Source organism: Polistes canadensis, unplaced genomic scaffold (assembly GCF_001313835.1).
Source record: "Polistes canadensis isolate GaletaPanama2010 unplaced genomic scaffold, ASM131383v1 scaffold_23, whole genome shotgun sequence".
Lineage (NCBI taxonomy): Eukaryota > Metazoa > Arthropoda > Insecta > Hymenoptera > Vespidae > Polistes > Polistes canadensis.
The window spans coordinates 705,082-721,817 of NW_014569570.1; the positions used below are offsets into that span (position 1 = coordinate 705,082).

Here is a 16,736-nt window from a genome sequence, read left to right on the forward strand (position 1 = left end):
CAATAGTTACAATTTTCATATATAATATTTATATATATATATATATATATATGTATGCATGTTGTATATGTAAATACGTATGTATACATGTATGTATACTTAATGTACAAGTCATTCTCTTTATCGATATATAGCTTACGCACATTTCGCTCGTTATCGACCGTAAAAGCACTTTTAATCGCTCTATCTTCAAACAATTTCAAAATCTATTGGAAAAAAAATGAGACATTAGTCACGCTCGTGGAAACTTAAAAAAAAAGAAAAGAAATATATATATATATATATACGTATACATAGAGATAAATATATAATCCGTCCTTCATGGTAGAAATATCTTTGAAAATGTGAAACCTTTACGATCGAATTTTTTGCCTATTTTTTTCACGTTGTTATTGATTTTCTTTTATTTACACACACATATATATATATATACGTAAAAAATAACATGATACTCAAAACGGTTAAATGCAACGGTGAAAATCTATGAGCTGCCATTTATATTGATTATGAAGTTTTGAGATCATGGAATAAGGAGTTTCAAATGTATGCTATATGTAACATATATATATATATATATATATATATATATATATATATACACATATATATGTATATATAATATTAAGGCGAGCTAATTATGATCGAACATAGTAAACTTAAATTGAAAATATATTAGTTTGAAATATAATTTGCAAATTTGCAAATAGTGGCAATAATTAATTAATATCGCATACGTGACAGTAAATACTTCCTTTTAATTAAGTAATATTGATGCTTATGTACTTACAATTAGGCGGCAAAATTGTCATTGTTTTGTTTTTTTTTTTCTTTTTCTTTACGATCGCACGTATATACGATAAGTTAAATTACAAGTCTCTTAAAAGAGTTGTCTCCTTTTAGCTGCGTATAACTTTCAAGGGATTAAATATTTTGTGTTTATTGAAACTTCTTCATTTTTCTGTCTCATATCTTTCTTTTCGTTATCCTATATCGGGAATATTTTCGTAAGCGCCATCATTTCTTCCTTTCTTTCATTTCTTTTTGTTCTATTTTCTTTCTTTCTTTCTTTCATTTTTTTTTTGTACAATATTTTTCTCTTCTCTCGTGTGTATTTAAGAAAATACAAAAGTGCATACAAAAGTTGGACGTAGATAAATTCGAAATTCCTAAAAGCGTCTTTATTTCGCTGCATTATGAGTTCGTTATTATTTATTATCATTATTATTATTATTATTATTATTAATATTATTGATTATTATTATTATTATTATTGTTATTGTTATTATTATTATTTTACTACCCTGCACTCTCTAAAATTTCTTCTTTTTTGCTTCCTTTCAAAAATTGTAGACTCGACATTATTTTACGCAAATGTTTCTTATCAAGCAAATCCTTAGTCATTGGAAGTGAAGGGGGATGATTAATGATGATCAATATCCTTATGTATCTTAAAGAATATGTATGAATAAATCTCTGAAGATCTATTTTTTATTTTATATTGAAAAATGTATCTCAACGATTCTCTCGACATAGATTAAAATTTGATAAATATTATATGAGAGCCTTATTATGGATATGAGAAAATACGTAATAGAAAATAAAAATGAAAAATAGGATGTGACAAAAAAAAAAAGGAAGAAAAAAAAAGATAAAAAGAATTTTGACTATCAATTAGCGCGCGTATCATCTCTCGTTTTTATATTATCAATAAATCTCTGGAACAAAGTACATCGAATTCTTATATTATTTTCAATAACAATTCTGTTGTGTTAATACTTTAGGATGAGGTCATCCCATAAAAAAGAAAATTGAAAAAAGAAAGAAAACTTATTGAATTTTTGTTCACTGATTGATTAGAAGAAGAGAAATTACATCATCTGATTTAAACAAGAGATTAAACCATCATACATAAACTTGACAATATATATATTTATATATATATTTGATCTCGTGAAAATCATTTATGTTCTCTTATAGCCTATGGATATTATAATTCTAAAATAACTTATCCCCCAATGAGATCGCGATATTAAATTCTTCTTTTCTATTATCTAACGAATGCGACGTGAAAAAGAACATACATAACATTTTTGTTTTTAACCGTTTGAGCATCAGGCTGCACCACAAGGTCACGTTTCTTCTATTCAATGTCTAAAAATGCCAGTGCATCAGACTGTGTAATCGAAAATAATTGCACTTTCGGTGTACATATTTTCTTCTAATATAACAAAATGTTATCGAATTATTTAACATTTTTCCCATCGGATTTTCGTAAAGGCCCATGTGACACTCAAAACGGTTAAATGCAAGTAAAAATCTATAATGAGCTGCCATTTATATCGAGTATGAAGTTGTTGAGATCATGAATAAGGAGTTTCAAATGTATGCTATATGTATGCCATTTTTACAAAATGCATAAATCAATGATTATCAATGGGAGAGATTACGCAAGTATTTATACAATGTTTGAGCCAGAATGATTATGAAAGTTTTGTAAGTCATAAGATCTTTCATATTTAATCAAAATGATTCATTGTAAATTATTACATAATTGTTTGTTTATTATGACAAACATTAAAAAGTATATAATAAACATAATAAATGTATATTTATTCTTAATTACACCAAAATTTGAAGAACGACGCGTGGAGAGAGAAAAAAAATATTTATTAATATCTCTAATAACTTAGAACACTTTTACAATCGCCAGCTCAATTATAATCTTAAAGTCTGAGCTTAGATAATACGAACTTTCTTTCTTTATTTCTTTTTTTTTTCTTTTTTTGTGCATTTTCTACCGCAGCACGCAAAAAACATGCGTGGTAACTACGACGATCGAGTAAAAAACGGTATGTAAATTTTAGCAAATGCGAGCGGGATCAGGCAGTAGGATAGCAAAATGAAAAAATATTTTCATTTTCATTTAACACTTTGTTAATTATTTAATTTATACGATCCGAAAGATCCGCGCATTTATGCGTACCGTGTCGTTGCAAGAATGAGAGTTTACGGCTATTTAATAATTATTACAAACAAACAAACAAATTATGACAAAAATGATGTCTGTTAAATTATAGCGTTTATGTTTTTCCTTTCTTTTCTCTTTTATCTTTTTCTTTTTTTTTTCTTTTCATTTCATTTCATTTCACTTTCAAGTAAGACCATTGTTTGTATTGAAACATTACAAAAAAGATAATCAATCTAAATATTTAGATCAATTTGAATTTGAACGCCTATACCTCTCGTTTCTCTTTATCCCACCATACGATTCAATTGAATTATTGTACTTTAACTTTCATATGTCTTATAAACAAATAAGAACCCTTACACGGTAATAAGGTTCTAATTATTTATATTACTATATATATGCTACGTCCTTATCCGCATGAGCACGAGATAGAATTCTCTAAAGGTTACCAACCCCCCCCCTACCCTACCCCCCCTCCCTCGAATTCAATGAATCGTTCGTAGATTTTCACGTGGGCACTTTAATATTATAACACACAACACTGAAATGCTTACGTCCTTAATAAATGCACTGCACGACAGTGTTGGAATACATTGGCAAGTACGAACTTCGAGTTTCACTCAAAAAAAAAAAAAAAAAATAGGGGAGAAAAAATGAACAAACAAAAAAAAAAAATAAAACAATGCTAGTACAGGAGAGACAACAAAAATTGTCGACTAGGAAAATAATTATTTAATAATTCATATATATAACTTATCATTGTGTGGGATAAGCATATTAATTGCCCAATTAAGCAACTGTTATTCACGTCGTTCATCGACGTTCGTCAATTATACATGTATGCATGTATGTATGTGCATACTAAGGAAATTATTTAAAAAAAAAAAAAAAAAAAGTAAAATAAAAATAAATTAAATACACAAGAGAAACCTCCGATATAAAGTCACAACGTAACGCAATCATCATTGTAAATTGACCTCTCGAGTACTAACATTGATAATGCGTTGTCACATACTGTTTATCCAATTTGGATGGCACACAAAATTTAGGAACCTGCTATTATTTAGCATTCAAATTCAGATGCTGTTATCGCGTTTAGATCTTTCATTAGACCCTCTAAATTGGCCATCTCTTGATTCAATTCTTCTGTGCTATACGAAGGCTGTAAAAGTAAAAAATTAAGAAACAAAAATAAATAAATAAATAAAATAAATATATGCAATAAATATCTAGTGATATTGTTGAATACAATTAAATGATTATTTTTAATTTTACCTTCAATCGTTCTACTTCTTCTGAAGTATGTGTTGGATTCGAAACCGAAGCTAATCGGTTCTTTGCTAATTGTGACGTAGAGCCTTGAGGTTTTTTGTATGGACTACCAGACATCGTTGGTCTTACCGTTACTTGCGACACTACACATGATGATAAAATATGTTTAAAAAAAAAAAAGAAAAAAATTTATAGATAAAGATTAAATATTATTTTATGCTGAAACCAACCTCCGTGTTTCTGCTGTGCTGGGGTAGAAGGTGCAGATTGTGGAGGAGGTGCTGGTACACTAAAGCTTTTCAAAGGATGTCCTTGAAGTCTTTTACTAGTACTACTATCTAACGCTGTAGCACTACTAGTAGGTTGGCTACCACTACCATAGTGACTGGAAGCATACTGACTACTTCCACTGTATGACTGTCCACTTTGGCTATATGGTAACTAAACAAATATTTCTCATTGCATAATATAGTAAATAATTATTCTAAAAATATGAAATTTTCTTAATGGGAACTTCTCTTACTTGACTTTGTAGAGGTTCGTATGAACTTGGCAGGTTACAAGAATCTGGACTAGATTCCGGTGTTGGTTCTAACGTGATGTGCGCTCGACTTAAACTGTATTGTGCCACGGTACGTGGATAATTTTGTCTCACAGACGGAGCATCCGTACACGTACTGTGTATTGTTGGTTGTGACAAACTGCTATTGACGATTGGCGTTGCAGTTGCTATAGCTGGAAAAAATTAGAGGATCACTGTCCATAATAAGATAAACGAAGAGGACATGTTGGTAAAAACGAAATATGACATTAGAAAAGGGGTAAGTTTCAAATGTTCTAAAAAAATTCTCATGGAGATGTATGTAGAGGTGTAGCTGAGAAGCTACTTACGCTGATGTACGGGTGCACTGTCGACAGGAAGTGTTATGAGTTTAGGTTTGTGGCTTCCCCGACTGTGCTGTCTGCTCAGGGTAGAGCACTTCTCGTCAGTGTTACCTAACATCGATTAAATGAAACAAAACCAAATGGCAAAATCAGAATAACGATAAAAAACAAACATACTGTGTGTTAACTTTAAAATAAAACAAATAAACAAAGATATATGTTCTTAATAAAACCAAAAAAATGTATACAAAATCGCGTATTTTTCTATGTGAAAATCATATTGTATATCCGTCCAATATATATGTAATTTAAAGAACACATAGTTCGTTCCTCGTAAAATATATTTGTTTGGACAGTGTGCTACAACCTGTTGCAATGTTCTATATATTCTCGATTCAATCTAAAACTCACCCATATAACTGGGTACATATGTGCGCTTGTCCAACGAACTGGAATTTCCGTGCACATTATCTTGAGTATATTCTTGATTTCCTGATCTTGGCAAGGTATTACTAGTAACACCGCTGGTAGATGCCTCGCCATTGATAGAGGATTTTTCAAGAGCTTTTAGTTCCATTTGATCATGATGAATCCATAAATCTGGTGGTTTAATATTGGTTTTTGGATTCACATCTTTCATGTATCTGTATACGATAAATATAACGATTAGTTATTATTCTCAGCGTTATAGCATGATTAAAAAATAATTAATAATAATTAATGACAATGAATGTTACCCTTTTTTCCGATCCGGTGAATCCGGATTTCGTTTACAGCACATTACAACAACGACGACCGCTATGCCAGTAATAAGAACAACTGAACAACCTACTATAATGTAGATCAGTATATTGGATAGACCACGGCCATCTGTAAAATTATATATTCATACGTTTATTTTATATTAGATTTATAATCAATTTTCTACATGGGGAAATAAATATGTTTCCAAAGAATATAAATAATAATTTCGATAAGAGGCGTAAATTTTTCATCGTTAACTTAAATTAATATAAATTTGTGTGATATTTATTCCACGATATATTTCTATTTATTAAAATGAAATAATAAAAAATTAACGGTATCAATCAAAAATCACATTCAAATAACATGCAACATCAAGAAAAAATGAGCAAAGGAAGCTTTTTACGAGATTTTTTTTTAAAGTGATTACAATATCTTACCTCGAACATGCAATTCATCATAGATATGAATGCCATTGCCTAGCACGGAACAAATTTAAAACACCATAAGTAATGCATTGCCTTTGTACGAACAACATGACATACTAATACAAAAATAAATAAATAAATAATAATAACATTTATAAACCAATCGAAAAAAAAATAAGTGTAAGGTAATAATTAAATATCACCTTAAATACGACATATAAATACTTATGTTCAAGACCATTTCTCAGTTAATCATATATCACTGATTAGATTTATGCTTAACAATACATTAAATGATTTTGGGTTGTTCGGAAAGTAATTTTGTTTTTCGGGTTTGATCTTTCAAGTAGTTTTTTTTTTAAAGGATCGCATCAAAAAATAGAAAATCAAAGACAACATTTTCGTCATATTTTGTTTCAACTGAATTACATTTTTTATTTTAAATATGAAATAATCGTCTCTTATTTTCTATTTAAAAAAAGAAAAAATCAAATAACTATCCGAACAACCTAACGTTTGATCCAACAAATGGATATAAAATCTTACTTTGTGGAGTTTTAAAAGAAACAGTTGCCGAAAATGGTCCATATCCTTTGGAATTACGAGACTTAATCTTGAAGTAATATGTTGTACTTGGTTGTAACATTTTGATTATAGATTCTGTCTTATCACCAATAACACCTTCGAATAACCAATCACGATCCCATTTATTGTAATCCGTAGAATAAGAAATGAGGTATCCTGATAAAAAAAATATTTTGGTAATATCTTCGATTATACGATTTATCAAATTAATAATTAAATATCAAATATTAACCGGTGATTGGGCCATTTGGTTGTTTCGGTGGTTGCCATCGTAGAATAACTGAAGTTGGTCGATCTTCAACACTATGAACGCTTAAATCTCTCGGTGGAGAACCTGGTGCAGCTTCTTGAGTTTGATTTAATACTACCATACTCCATGGTGATTCTCTTTTTCCCTATAAAGAGACGATTAAATAATATGACAATTACATATACAAATTTGTTTCTTTTCTTCTTTTTTTTAACTCTGGTAAGTTATCTAAGATCAATTTATATACCTTGATAACTTTAACAGTGAATTCGTATTGTGTATTAGGCTTTAAATCATTTATCATACAATTTAAATCGGTTGCGTTAAAATACTTGTAACGGGGATTGCTGCTATGGTGATAAGACGTGTAACGTACGACGTAAAAACGATTATCTGTTACATACTGCAAATGATAAGAAATTTTAATGAGTGAGTTATAATTAATTTATCGCAAAATAATATTGTATATTATATATTAATATAATTAAACATACTTGACTTTTTGGTAAAGTTGTATCAGTCCAATAGAGTACAACAGTAGCAGCTGATAAAACGATTGCTTTAAGACCAACCGGTGGTATTAAAGGCACAACATATTCGGATACAGAACGTTCTGTAGTTCTTACGTTTGCATATGCTGGCTGCCCTTCACCAGCTTCATTTGTTGCTCTTATAGAAATAACGTATTCCGTTGTTGGTTCTAATATTTCAAAATGGTTAATGAATATTAGTAAAAAAAAACTTATATTTGAACTTCTTTTGTTTTATAAATATAAGGACGTTCGATAACTAGTTGTATAAACGAGCAGGGGATGGTTCTATGAAAAAATAATTTGTTCATACAATGCGTTTTGTTTATGATAAACATTATTTTACAAAATTTCTCGATTATGCGTGTAACATTTGGATGAAAAGGATAAAAAAAAAATATATATATATATACCTAAAGTTTCGATAGTAAAAAATCGTTGTTTTCCATCAAGAATTTGATCCTCAACATCGGGATATCCTTTACCCCAACCAATTCTATATCCTCTAACTTTAATACTCTGATCTTTCGGTGGGTTCCACCAAATCGATATAGAATCAGCCATAGGTTTTGCTATATGAAAAATATAAATAATAAAGTATTAAAATTGATATATGTGTGTGTCTTCTTCTTCTTCTTCCTCTTGTTCTTTTTTTTTAATATGTGTCTGTAGAAAAAAAAATGTGAATAATAAAATGAAGTGATTACTTCTTATGTTACTAGGAGCACCCGGTACATTAGTCTCGTCTAAATCATTCTCATATGTTTCTATAGTCATCCATTCGGTCCAAGGTCCAGTTCCATTAACATTTAAGGCACATATTCGAACTTGATATATGACATGTTTTTCGAGGCCAGTAATCACATACAAACGTTGATTTCCTTCGGTTGTAACTGAATTTGGTGAAAAACGGCGATCATGTCGGCGATAACGAATTTTATAACCGGTGATAATCCCATTTTGACCATCCAACGGTGGTTCCCATCTTACGATAATACTCTAGAGTATACACACACACATATATGTATGTAATTATACATTACTTTGTCATCATTATAAGATAATTAGTATAAAATGCATACAGTTGAACTAGCTGCCTCTAATGTAACATTATGAGGTGGTTGTGAAGGTTGAGCACTGTGTGTTCGTACTAGAATTTCTCTAGTGTATGCACCAGGACCATTTTCATTGACAGCTTGAATTCTAATACTGTATTCTGTATAAGGCACGAGATCTACCAATTCGTACGTTGTACTTGTAGTTTCACGTGTTTTTTCCTCGACATCTCCCTTCAAAATGAAACGACAGAAAAACAAATTTTACATATATATTACAATATATAATTTCTATTAGATAGAAAAAAATAAAACAATATTAATGATATTTATATTACCTCTGTATATGTGATAATATATTTAGAAATACGTCCATTAATAACTTGCGGTTCGTCCCACGATAAAACAATGATTGTAGCGCTATTAGCGTGGCCTTCTAAATTTATCGGTGGTCCTGGGACATTTGCCTGTTAAATTAAATTCAATAGAAATATACATATGGAGAAATGTTAACACGTTTCGGCGTGGGTCGAATATATCCCACTCAGAAATTTTCGTTATTCATTTGTAAACCACACACTAACGAACAATCCTTACACCGGAACGTATTAAATTATGTTTTAATAAATATATATACCATTATAAGAAATTAAAATTACCATAGAAAAAAAGAAAAAATAGATTACCTCAGACTGAGTGGTTACTCGTAATACTTCACTCGAGGCACCAACTCCTCTCGAATTTTGGGCAACTATTCGAAACTGATAAGTCATACTAGGTTGTAAGCCTGATATCATTGCCTCTAATTTTTGTTGAGTGTTGATACTACGTTCTCTATAGATATTTAATAATAATATCGTCATGTTAATCACCACATTTGATTCCCCAATTGAAATATAATAAATAATTATTCAAGAAAAATCTCTGTTATATAATTATACGAATTGAAGAAAAATAATTACCTTTGTACACCTTCCTGTTTGTAATAAATATAATAACTTAGTATATCGCCGTTGGTATTTTCGGGTTCTTGCCAACGTAACGTAACGAATCTTGCAGTAACGATTATGAAGCTCAAATTTCTAGGAGCTGATGGTACGCTGCCTTCGATCGATTCCATGCTTTCTGTATCATCTACAAAATGGGTATCTGGATCGTAAAGGAAACTAGGATATTTGACTAATCCTGGAAAATCGGCTGGATCATCGGAAGGACTGATAGATAATGGAGGATTTGGTGTAAATGCTGATAATGTATGACCTAATAGCGTACTGGGATGCTGCCATGTTTTATTATACAAAGGACGATAGAGTAATTTTTTTTTGGGAATGGACTTTGGAGTCGTTGCTTTTTGAGGAGTTGTTTTTTCTTTCGTACATACGGTTAGCATGCAGCACAGTTAAAAAGGAAAACGTTGTGTGTTTTGGGTGAAAGAGAGAGAGAGTGAGAAAAAAAAAAAGAAAAAAAAAAAGAAAAGAAAAAAGAAAAAGAAGAAAAATAATAAGATAAAATTAAATTCATAAATAAAAAGAGAAATAATTTTAATTTGAAAAAATTAAATAAATCATATTTGTGTTTTTGTGCATGTGTGTATGTATATATGTTACCGCGTATATGTATACGTATTTATATATGAAATAATTTATAATGAACAAATTATAAACTAATTTTTATCGAATATAAAATTTTTATAAGAAAAAAAAATATATATATATTTATAAATAAATAATACGAGTATAGAAATAGGGAAAAATATTATTTAACTTGTATATGTGATAAAAAGGTATGAGAACTCACTAGGTTGATTAATGGTAAGTCGTGCCGATGCTTGGACACTACCAGCAGGATTTATTCCTATACACTGGAATATTCCAGCGTCTATAGCAAGAAGGCCATTGATTCTAAGATTGTTACTGTAAATCACATATCAGTAATAAATTAATATTACGTTATGTATGTACAAATTTTTACGAATAAATTTATGCTTTTGTAACTCATACTTAATGAATGGGCCAAAAATTTCCATGTGATTTTCAAAATCAATTATTATCTAGTTCATCAGTTTACAATTATACAATCTATACAAGAATTTGTCTTTAAAAAATCTCGTAAAAAAATATCGATGATTATTATAATGAACTTTTGACCCACCCTGTATATAATCTTTAATCCATACCCATTAATTATCTGCCAATATTCATTAACGGTAATGCGTTCACCGTTTTTCAACCAGGTAACTTTTGGTTCTGGTTTTCCATAAATTTCACATTCAAATTCTAAATCTTGACTTTCACTGGCAACCTTGTCTTCCGGTTTTTTAATAAACTTTGGCGGAACTAAATTGTATTAGTAATATAGTTTAAGAATTAATGATACTCGTTGAATAAAAATATAAGGAGGGGAAAAAAGAAAAAATTAAGATATATTAAAAAATACCTTGCACCATGACCTCGGCAACAGAATCTAACGTTTCAACTTCGTTTTCGGCTCGACATTGATACAAGCCATGATCCGTTTCTCTAAGATCGGTGATCATTAGAGTCGAAGCGGCTATTTTACGATACCTACAAAATAAAATGAAGACAAACAAAAAATCAATTTAAACGTTAAAATAGGAAAGAAGAGAAGAATTTATTTCAAATATACTTTTTTAAAAAAGAAAAAACGTTATATATGTGTGTGTGTACCTAGAGTCAAACGATCCTAAGTCTATAGACACACCATCTTTGAGCCAAAAAATTGTAGGTTTAGGATAACCATTAGCAGCGCATTCCAAAGTTATGGTAGAACCTTCTACGGCTACTTGTTGCGTAGGTTGTGCAATAAAAATCGGTGTAGACGATCCTTGATCTGTGGGTTAAATAAAAACTGACTAAAAATTTTCGAAAAAAAAGAAAAAACTACACGTTCGGCAAACAAACAAAATTTTAAAAAATCTATAAAACATTATAGAATTATTAAAACTAACCGATATCGCTAGTTAACAGTCCTAATTGTGCTTTATTACTGAGCCGGTACTGTCCGTAACCGCTTGCATTACATCTATACGATCCAACATCTTGAATCTGAACGTCATTTATCTCCAAAGCACCTGTAAAACGAGACCATCATTTTCATGATCTTACTTTCCTTGGTTTTCTTGTTTTATCTTCCCTCCGTATGAAATATTAAATTGTGTATACCTGACGGCATAATAGTCATACGATTATCGTCGAGTACTATAGGCCGTTCGTCCTTAAGCCATTGTATTTTTAATAAGCTAGATGAGGCCGGTAATGTGCAACTCAAATAGGCTATTTGTCCTGGATATACCATAGTATCTTGGGGTTCTTTTTCAAAACCAGGCAAACCTTGACAAAATTAATAAACTTTTAATTATATTATTATAACATTTAATCTCGATAAATAAATCATTTTATTTGTCTTCAAAATTTTATATTGTACATAATCATATTATAATGAATATCTTATTTTAAATATATCTATTATTTATACTAACTTGCAAGCTTGATCGTTGCAGCTCGAGAAACAATAGCTCCAACATCATCTACGGATGCTAAGCATTGATAGCTTCCAGTTAATTCTGAACTACCGGCGTATACGCTATTTATGTACAAGGATCCATTTGCTAGCTGCGATCTATACAAATAAACAAATATAAGAGAAATAAGTGGATGAAAAAGACAGATTTGGAAATCAGTCGCGGGGGTGTTGCTTGAGAATGAGGGGGATGAAGAAAGAAAGAAAGAAAGAAAGAAACTAAGAAACAAAGTAAAGAATGAAGATAAAGGATGAGTTAGAAGATGGATGAGTAACCACCCCTCCTCCATCATGGTCTATCGAATTGAGTTAATAGTTTACCGATAGTTTTCCCCGATAAAATTAATCGGCGTGCCATCGTCCGTTCGCCACTGTATCGTAGGCTGACCGAAAGTGCTTTTTGCTTCGCAATCCAATCTGGTGGATCCTCCTTGCTCGACTACAACATCCTGCGGCTCGATGGTGAAATACAATCCTCCGCCGTTTACTCCTGCAAAAAAATGGACCACCAAAAAATGAAAACAAAAAGGAAGAAATATAGTATGAAAAACAAAAATCAAGAAAAAACAGGAACCACCGATGATATAATATATTACATTAAATATACAATATTCATGTGTGTGTGTGGGGATTCGTATAGGGTTGGTTGGGTCGATTCAACGATCATAATCTTAACATTGATAAATCAGCGAATAAAAAATTCTTTCACCTGGAAATAATTCCTTGACTCACCCTATACTTATAATTGAATGAATGAATGGTTAGGGGAGTGGGAAGTGAGGGAGGGGGGGATAAATTTGATAGGGTCTTCCTATGTCTCGACAAATGTCCCCCCATAGGGGAGAATTTTAACGAGCATGCTGGACACCCGTTAGAAGAGAAGCAACGCACATATATATATATATATACACACATACATATATATATACCAACGACGTACTATAATCTTTTACTATCGAATTTCGTATCCGTGTGTTTCGTGACCTATTCGAACGCAGGACGCACGTGTAGGCGGATGAAGTGTCAGGGGCGTATGTAGAAGGCTGCCTTTGTTGAGGAGTAGACTACGAATGGGGATGAGACAACAAACAAAGGGCCGACGACCCTGTAGCAACGACGCCACCCTTCCTTCCATTTGGCCTTTCTCTCTTTGACTAGAACATTCGAATGCCTGAATTTTCTCTCCTGGTTTTGTTGCTCCCCCTTCCCCCCTTCTCACTCTCTTTTACTTTAAATACGTATATATATATATATATATATATATATATATATCTTTATCTACAAAATGCACGTATTTTAATATCCCCTATCTCCTAATTAGAATTCTACTTTTAATATATATCTTCATTATTTAAATACCTTAATCGCAATACTTGTATAACTTTTCAAACATTAATTTTATGATTATTCCTTTTTTGTTTATATTTAATATACAATACATGGTATATTAATAATTGTTGTATGCTATTTATATGCATCATTTTGAGTTTAATTATATACAGGGTGAAAGATTCTTATATAGGTAATGTTTAAAATGAATTAATTTGTTTTTGGAAGTATTCAAATAATAAGTTTACGAGACTCCTCGTATTCCAGTATTAATTTCGATGTTTGAAAATTATGTTATGAATTCGATTGTACCTTTCTTATTTATTTATATACAATTTTCTAAAATGTATTAATTAACATTTAAACATTAATCAAAATCTATAGCAAAATAAAATCAATACTTTATTGGCACGTATGATTACCTTACTTACACGTGTATAATAGGGTGAATTTAACTATCTCATAAATTCATATAATTATATTTTTAATATCTATCCTATTCTAATCGTTCTCATTCTTACGTAACCTTCAAAACATTCATTTCGTTTTCCATATTGCTATTTCATTTTGTAGTATATCAAATAAAGTTTATATCGCCCCTTTTTTCTTCTCTATCCTATTTTCCTCCTACGCGATCGTTAAAAAGATACAAGACAATTCAACGACTCTCGTGAATTGGTCACTACAACACAGTGATAGAAAAAAAAAAATAGGAGGAGGAGGAGGAGGAGGAGGAGGAGGAGGAGGAAGAAGAAGAAGAAGAAGAAGAAGAAGAAAAGGAACGAAGAAGAGGCAGGCAGCTCTTTCGGGGACAGTTTTATGGTGTACGATGCTAGAGATTGTGGGAGAACATAATTCCTTGTCTTGAGGCTCTTCTCTTTTCTCCACCCTTTAAAGGCCGGACGTATTTTTCTCAATACAATGGCTGTCATGGTAGGGGGAGATTAAAGAGTCCACAAGCCGATTGTTAGAACGATTAGAAACGTTGAAAACCGTAGAAAATGATGAAGATGGTTTTAAATAAAACGTATTTTAGCATATATTGACAAAAAAAAAAAAGAATGATAATGATAATAATAATAATATAACGTTGAATATAAATAACATTTAATATGGATTAAAAAGAGGAAAAAAATTAAATACATATAAGTAAATTCTTACATAGCATATTATATGTATATACACCATAACTAAGTATAAATAACATTTAAGATGGATTAGAAAAAAGAAAAAAATTAAATACATATAAGAAAATTCTTACATAGCATATTATATATATATATATATAACAAGATATATTACAGTATATATACCATAACTAAGTATAAATAACATTTAAGATGGATTAAAAAAAAGAAAAAAATTAAATACATATAAGAAAATTCTTACATAGCATATTATATATATATATATTACAGTATATATACCATAGCTGACTAATCGTAATAGTAGTAGACAATAAAGCAGCTAACTCAGGATGCAACTCACGTGAAACTTCGTATACTATATAGGAAGAGAGATAGAGAGAGAGAGAGAGAGAGAGAGAGAGTAATAGAGAAACAATTCCTCTGAAATGATTACTCACTCATACACAATCAAAAAGACACAACAGATAGCGTGTACGTGAGATAGAGAAATCGATCTTAACAAAAGATGATTGGTACTCCAAGCATTTAAACGATTATCCTAGTTGGCACGTCGATGAATTACTTCGAAAGCCAATAATGGTAATAGTTTTGTAAAAGGAGGACGTTCCAATAGATTCCACTCTTATGCAACGAAATTCTCGCAATACCTTTTTCTTCTTGCAAGATGAAGAAGAAGAAGTATGTATTTCTTCCCTATTTCTTTTTTCTTTTAGTGTTGTTTAATACCAGGGGTTCTTCTTTTTTCTTCTCTCTCTCTCTCTCTCTCTTTTTGCAAGAAAAATTTCTGATTTTCTCCTAGATATTTTGTTTTCTCTCTCTTTTTCTTTCGAGATATTCGCGTTAGAGAAAAATAAAAGCTTGCTACTGCTGGCTGCTGCTGCTGTTGGTTGCCCGGAAGGTATTTGAAAAGTTTTCAAAATGGCGCGGGCGCGAACAACATCGAGAAATACTACAGGGGCTGTGGCGGGTACGGGGGCGGGAAGGGGGTTGGGTTGAAGAAAGAAAAGATATATATATATATATATATATATATATATACTACTATGCCTAAAGGCCGGTTTGCATTTTGCTACGCTCGATTGCATATCTCACTCCTTCTTATATTGGTGGTGGTTGTGTTGTATTGTGTTACTCAACCAACAACAACATATTTTACCTTCACATATATAATTGGTTACCCGATAGTTTTTCGCCGTTCTTGAGTAATTAATTGGTACTCCCTACCCCTCTCGGTAACTGTAACACGTTTCGATTTACCGATACTCTACGAATATGAAACCGAATGAAGAGAACATTATCGACAAGTTGGGGAGGGTCTCTCTCTCTCTGTGTGTTGCTTTCTGCGAAGGGGTATATATATACATATATACATGTACAACATATATATATATATACACAGCAGATAGACAGACAGATAGACAGACAGACGTGCCCATATGTGCACGTTGGTACATCTGGGTGTAGAGTTGGGTGATCGAATATTGCCGATAGGTGATGAAGGTTAGGCATGTCTTTCAGTGATTCTCAATTTTTTTTCTGTTTTTTTTTTTTTTTTTTTTTTTTTTTTTTTTTTTTTTTTTTTTCAATTAATCTCATCTATCAGAAACTAGATTTCAAATATATCTCTATCTCAAGTATTTTTCTTCGAATAGATATATATAAATTTTATTTGATAAAGATATAGATACAAGGTAGAGAATAAAAATATATATATATAAACAAATATAAATACATTTCTCTATGATATTTATCTTTAAGTTTTACTCTTTACGACAGGAAAATTACGAGAAAACGTTTGATCTTACTCGTTCGATAGTATGCCGGTTGGAGTGTGTGATAAATTTTCTAATTATCGCGAGTAGTAAGTAAGAAGGAAGGAAGGAAGGAAGGAAGGAAGGAAGGAGTAGGAGGGGGTGGGTGGGTGGCTGGGGGAGCAGGAGGAGTCTCGAGTTTGCGTTACGTGCTCAACGATTACTTTTCCTAGGATCAAGATAATGAAAAG

At 31.1% G+C, this 16,736-nt stretch overlaps 1 protein-coding gene across 8 annotated transcripts in view; it reads right to left on the minus strand.

Annotated features, from left to right (window-relative positions):
* Positions 1–735: 735 nt before the first annotated feature.
* LOC106783597 (neogenin-like) overlaps positions 736–16,736 on the minus strand; it is a 33,840-nt gene continuing 17,839 nt past the window's right edge. For 2 of the 8 annotated variants that reach the window (XM_014742266.1, XM_014742267.1), the window contains exons 3-28: positions 12,579–12,747; positions 12,217–12,356; positions 11,900–12,067; positions 11,686–11,808; positions 11,405–11,567; positions 11,154–11,281; positions 10,894–11,053; positions 10,515–10,630; positions 9,680–10,085; positions 9,404–9,551; positions 9,056–9,184; positions 8,745–8,951; positions 8,370–8,661; positions 8,076–8,234; positions 7,627–7,832; positions 7,380–7,535; positions 7,115–7,277; positions 6,844–7,038; positions 6,310–6,348; positions 5,863–5,995; positions 5,537–5,769; positions 5,132–5,236; positions 4,764–4,975; positions 4,471–4,681; positions 4,244–4,383; positions 736–4,130 (exon numbers count right to left, since the gene is read on the minus strand). In XM_014742266.1, coding sequence (XP_014597752.1) covers positions 4,032–4,130; positions 4,244–4,383; positions 4,471–4,681; positions 4,764–4,975; positions 5,132–5,236; positions 5,537–5,769; positions 5,863–5,995; positions 6,310–6,348; positions 6,844–7,038; positions 7,115–7,277; positions 7,380–7,535; positions 7,627–7,832; positions 8,076–8,234; positions 8,370–8,661; positions 8,745–8,951; positions 9,056–9,184; positions 9,404–9,551; positions 9,680–10,085; positions 10,515–10,630; positions 10,894–11,053; positions 11,154–11,281; positions 11,405–11,567; positions 11,686–11,808; positions 11,900–12,067; positions 12,217–12,356; positions 12,579–12,747 — 4,400 coding nt within the window. In that variant the 3' untranslated portion in view covers positions 736–4,031. The remainder of the gene's footprint in view (positions 4,131–4,243; positions 4,384–4,470; positions 4,682–4,763; positions 4,976–5,131; positions 5,237–5,536; positions 5,770–5,862; positions 5,996–6,309; positions 6,349–6,843; positions 7,039–7,114; positions 7,278–7,379; positions 7,536–7,626; positions 7,833–8,075; positions 8,235–8,369; positions 8,662–8,744; positions 8,952–9,055; positions 9,185–9,403; positions 9,552–9,679; positions 10,086–10,514; positions 10,631–10,893; positions 11,054–11,153; positions 11,282–11,404; positions 11,568–11,685; positions 11,809–11,899; positions 12,068–12,216; positions 12,357–12,578; positions 12,748–16,736) is intronic. The other 6 variants (XM_014742274.1, XM_014742273.1, XM_014742268.1 and 3 more) reach the window with 6 other exon arrangements.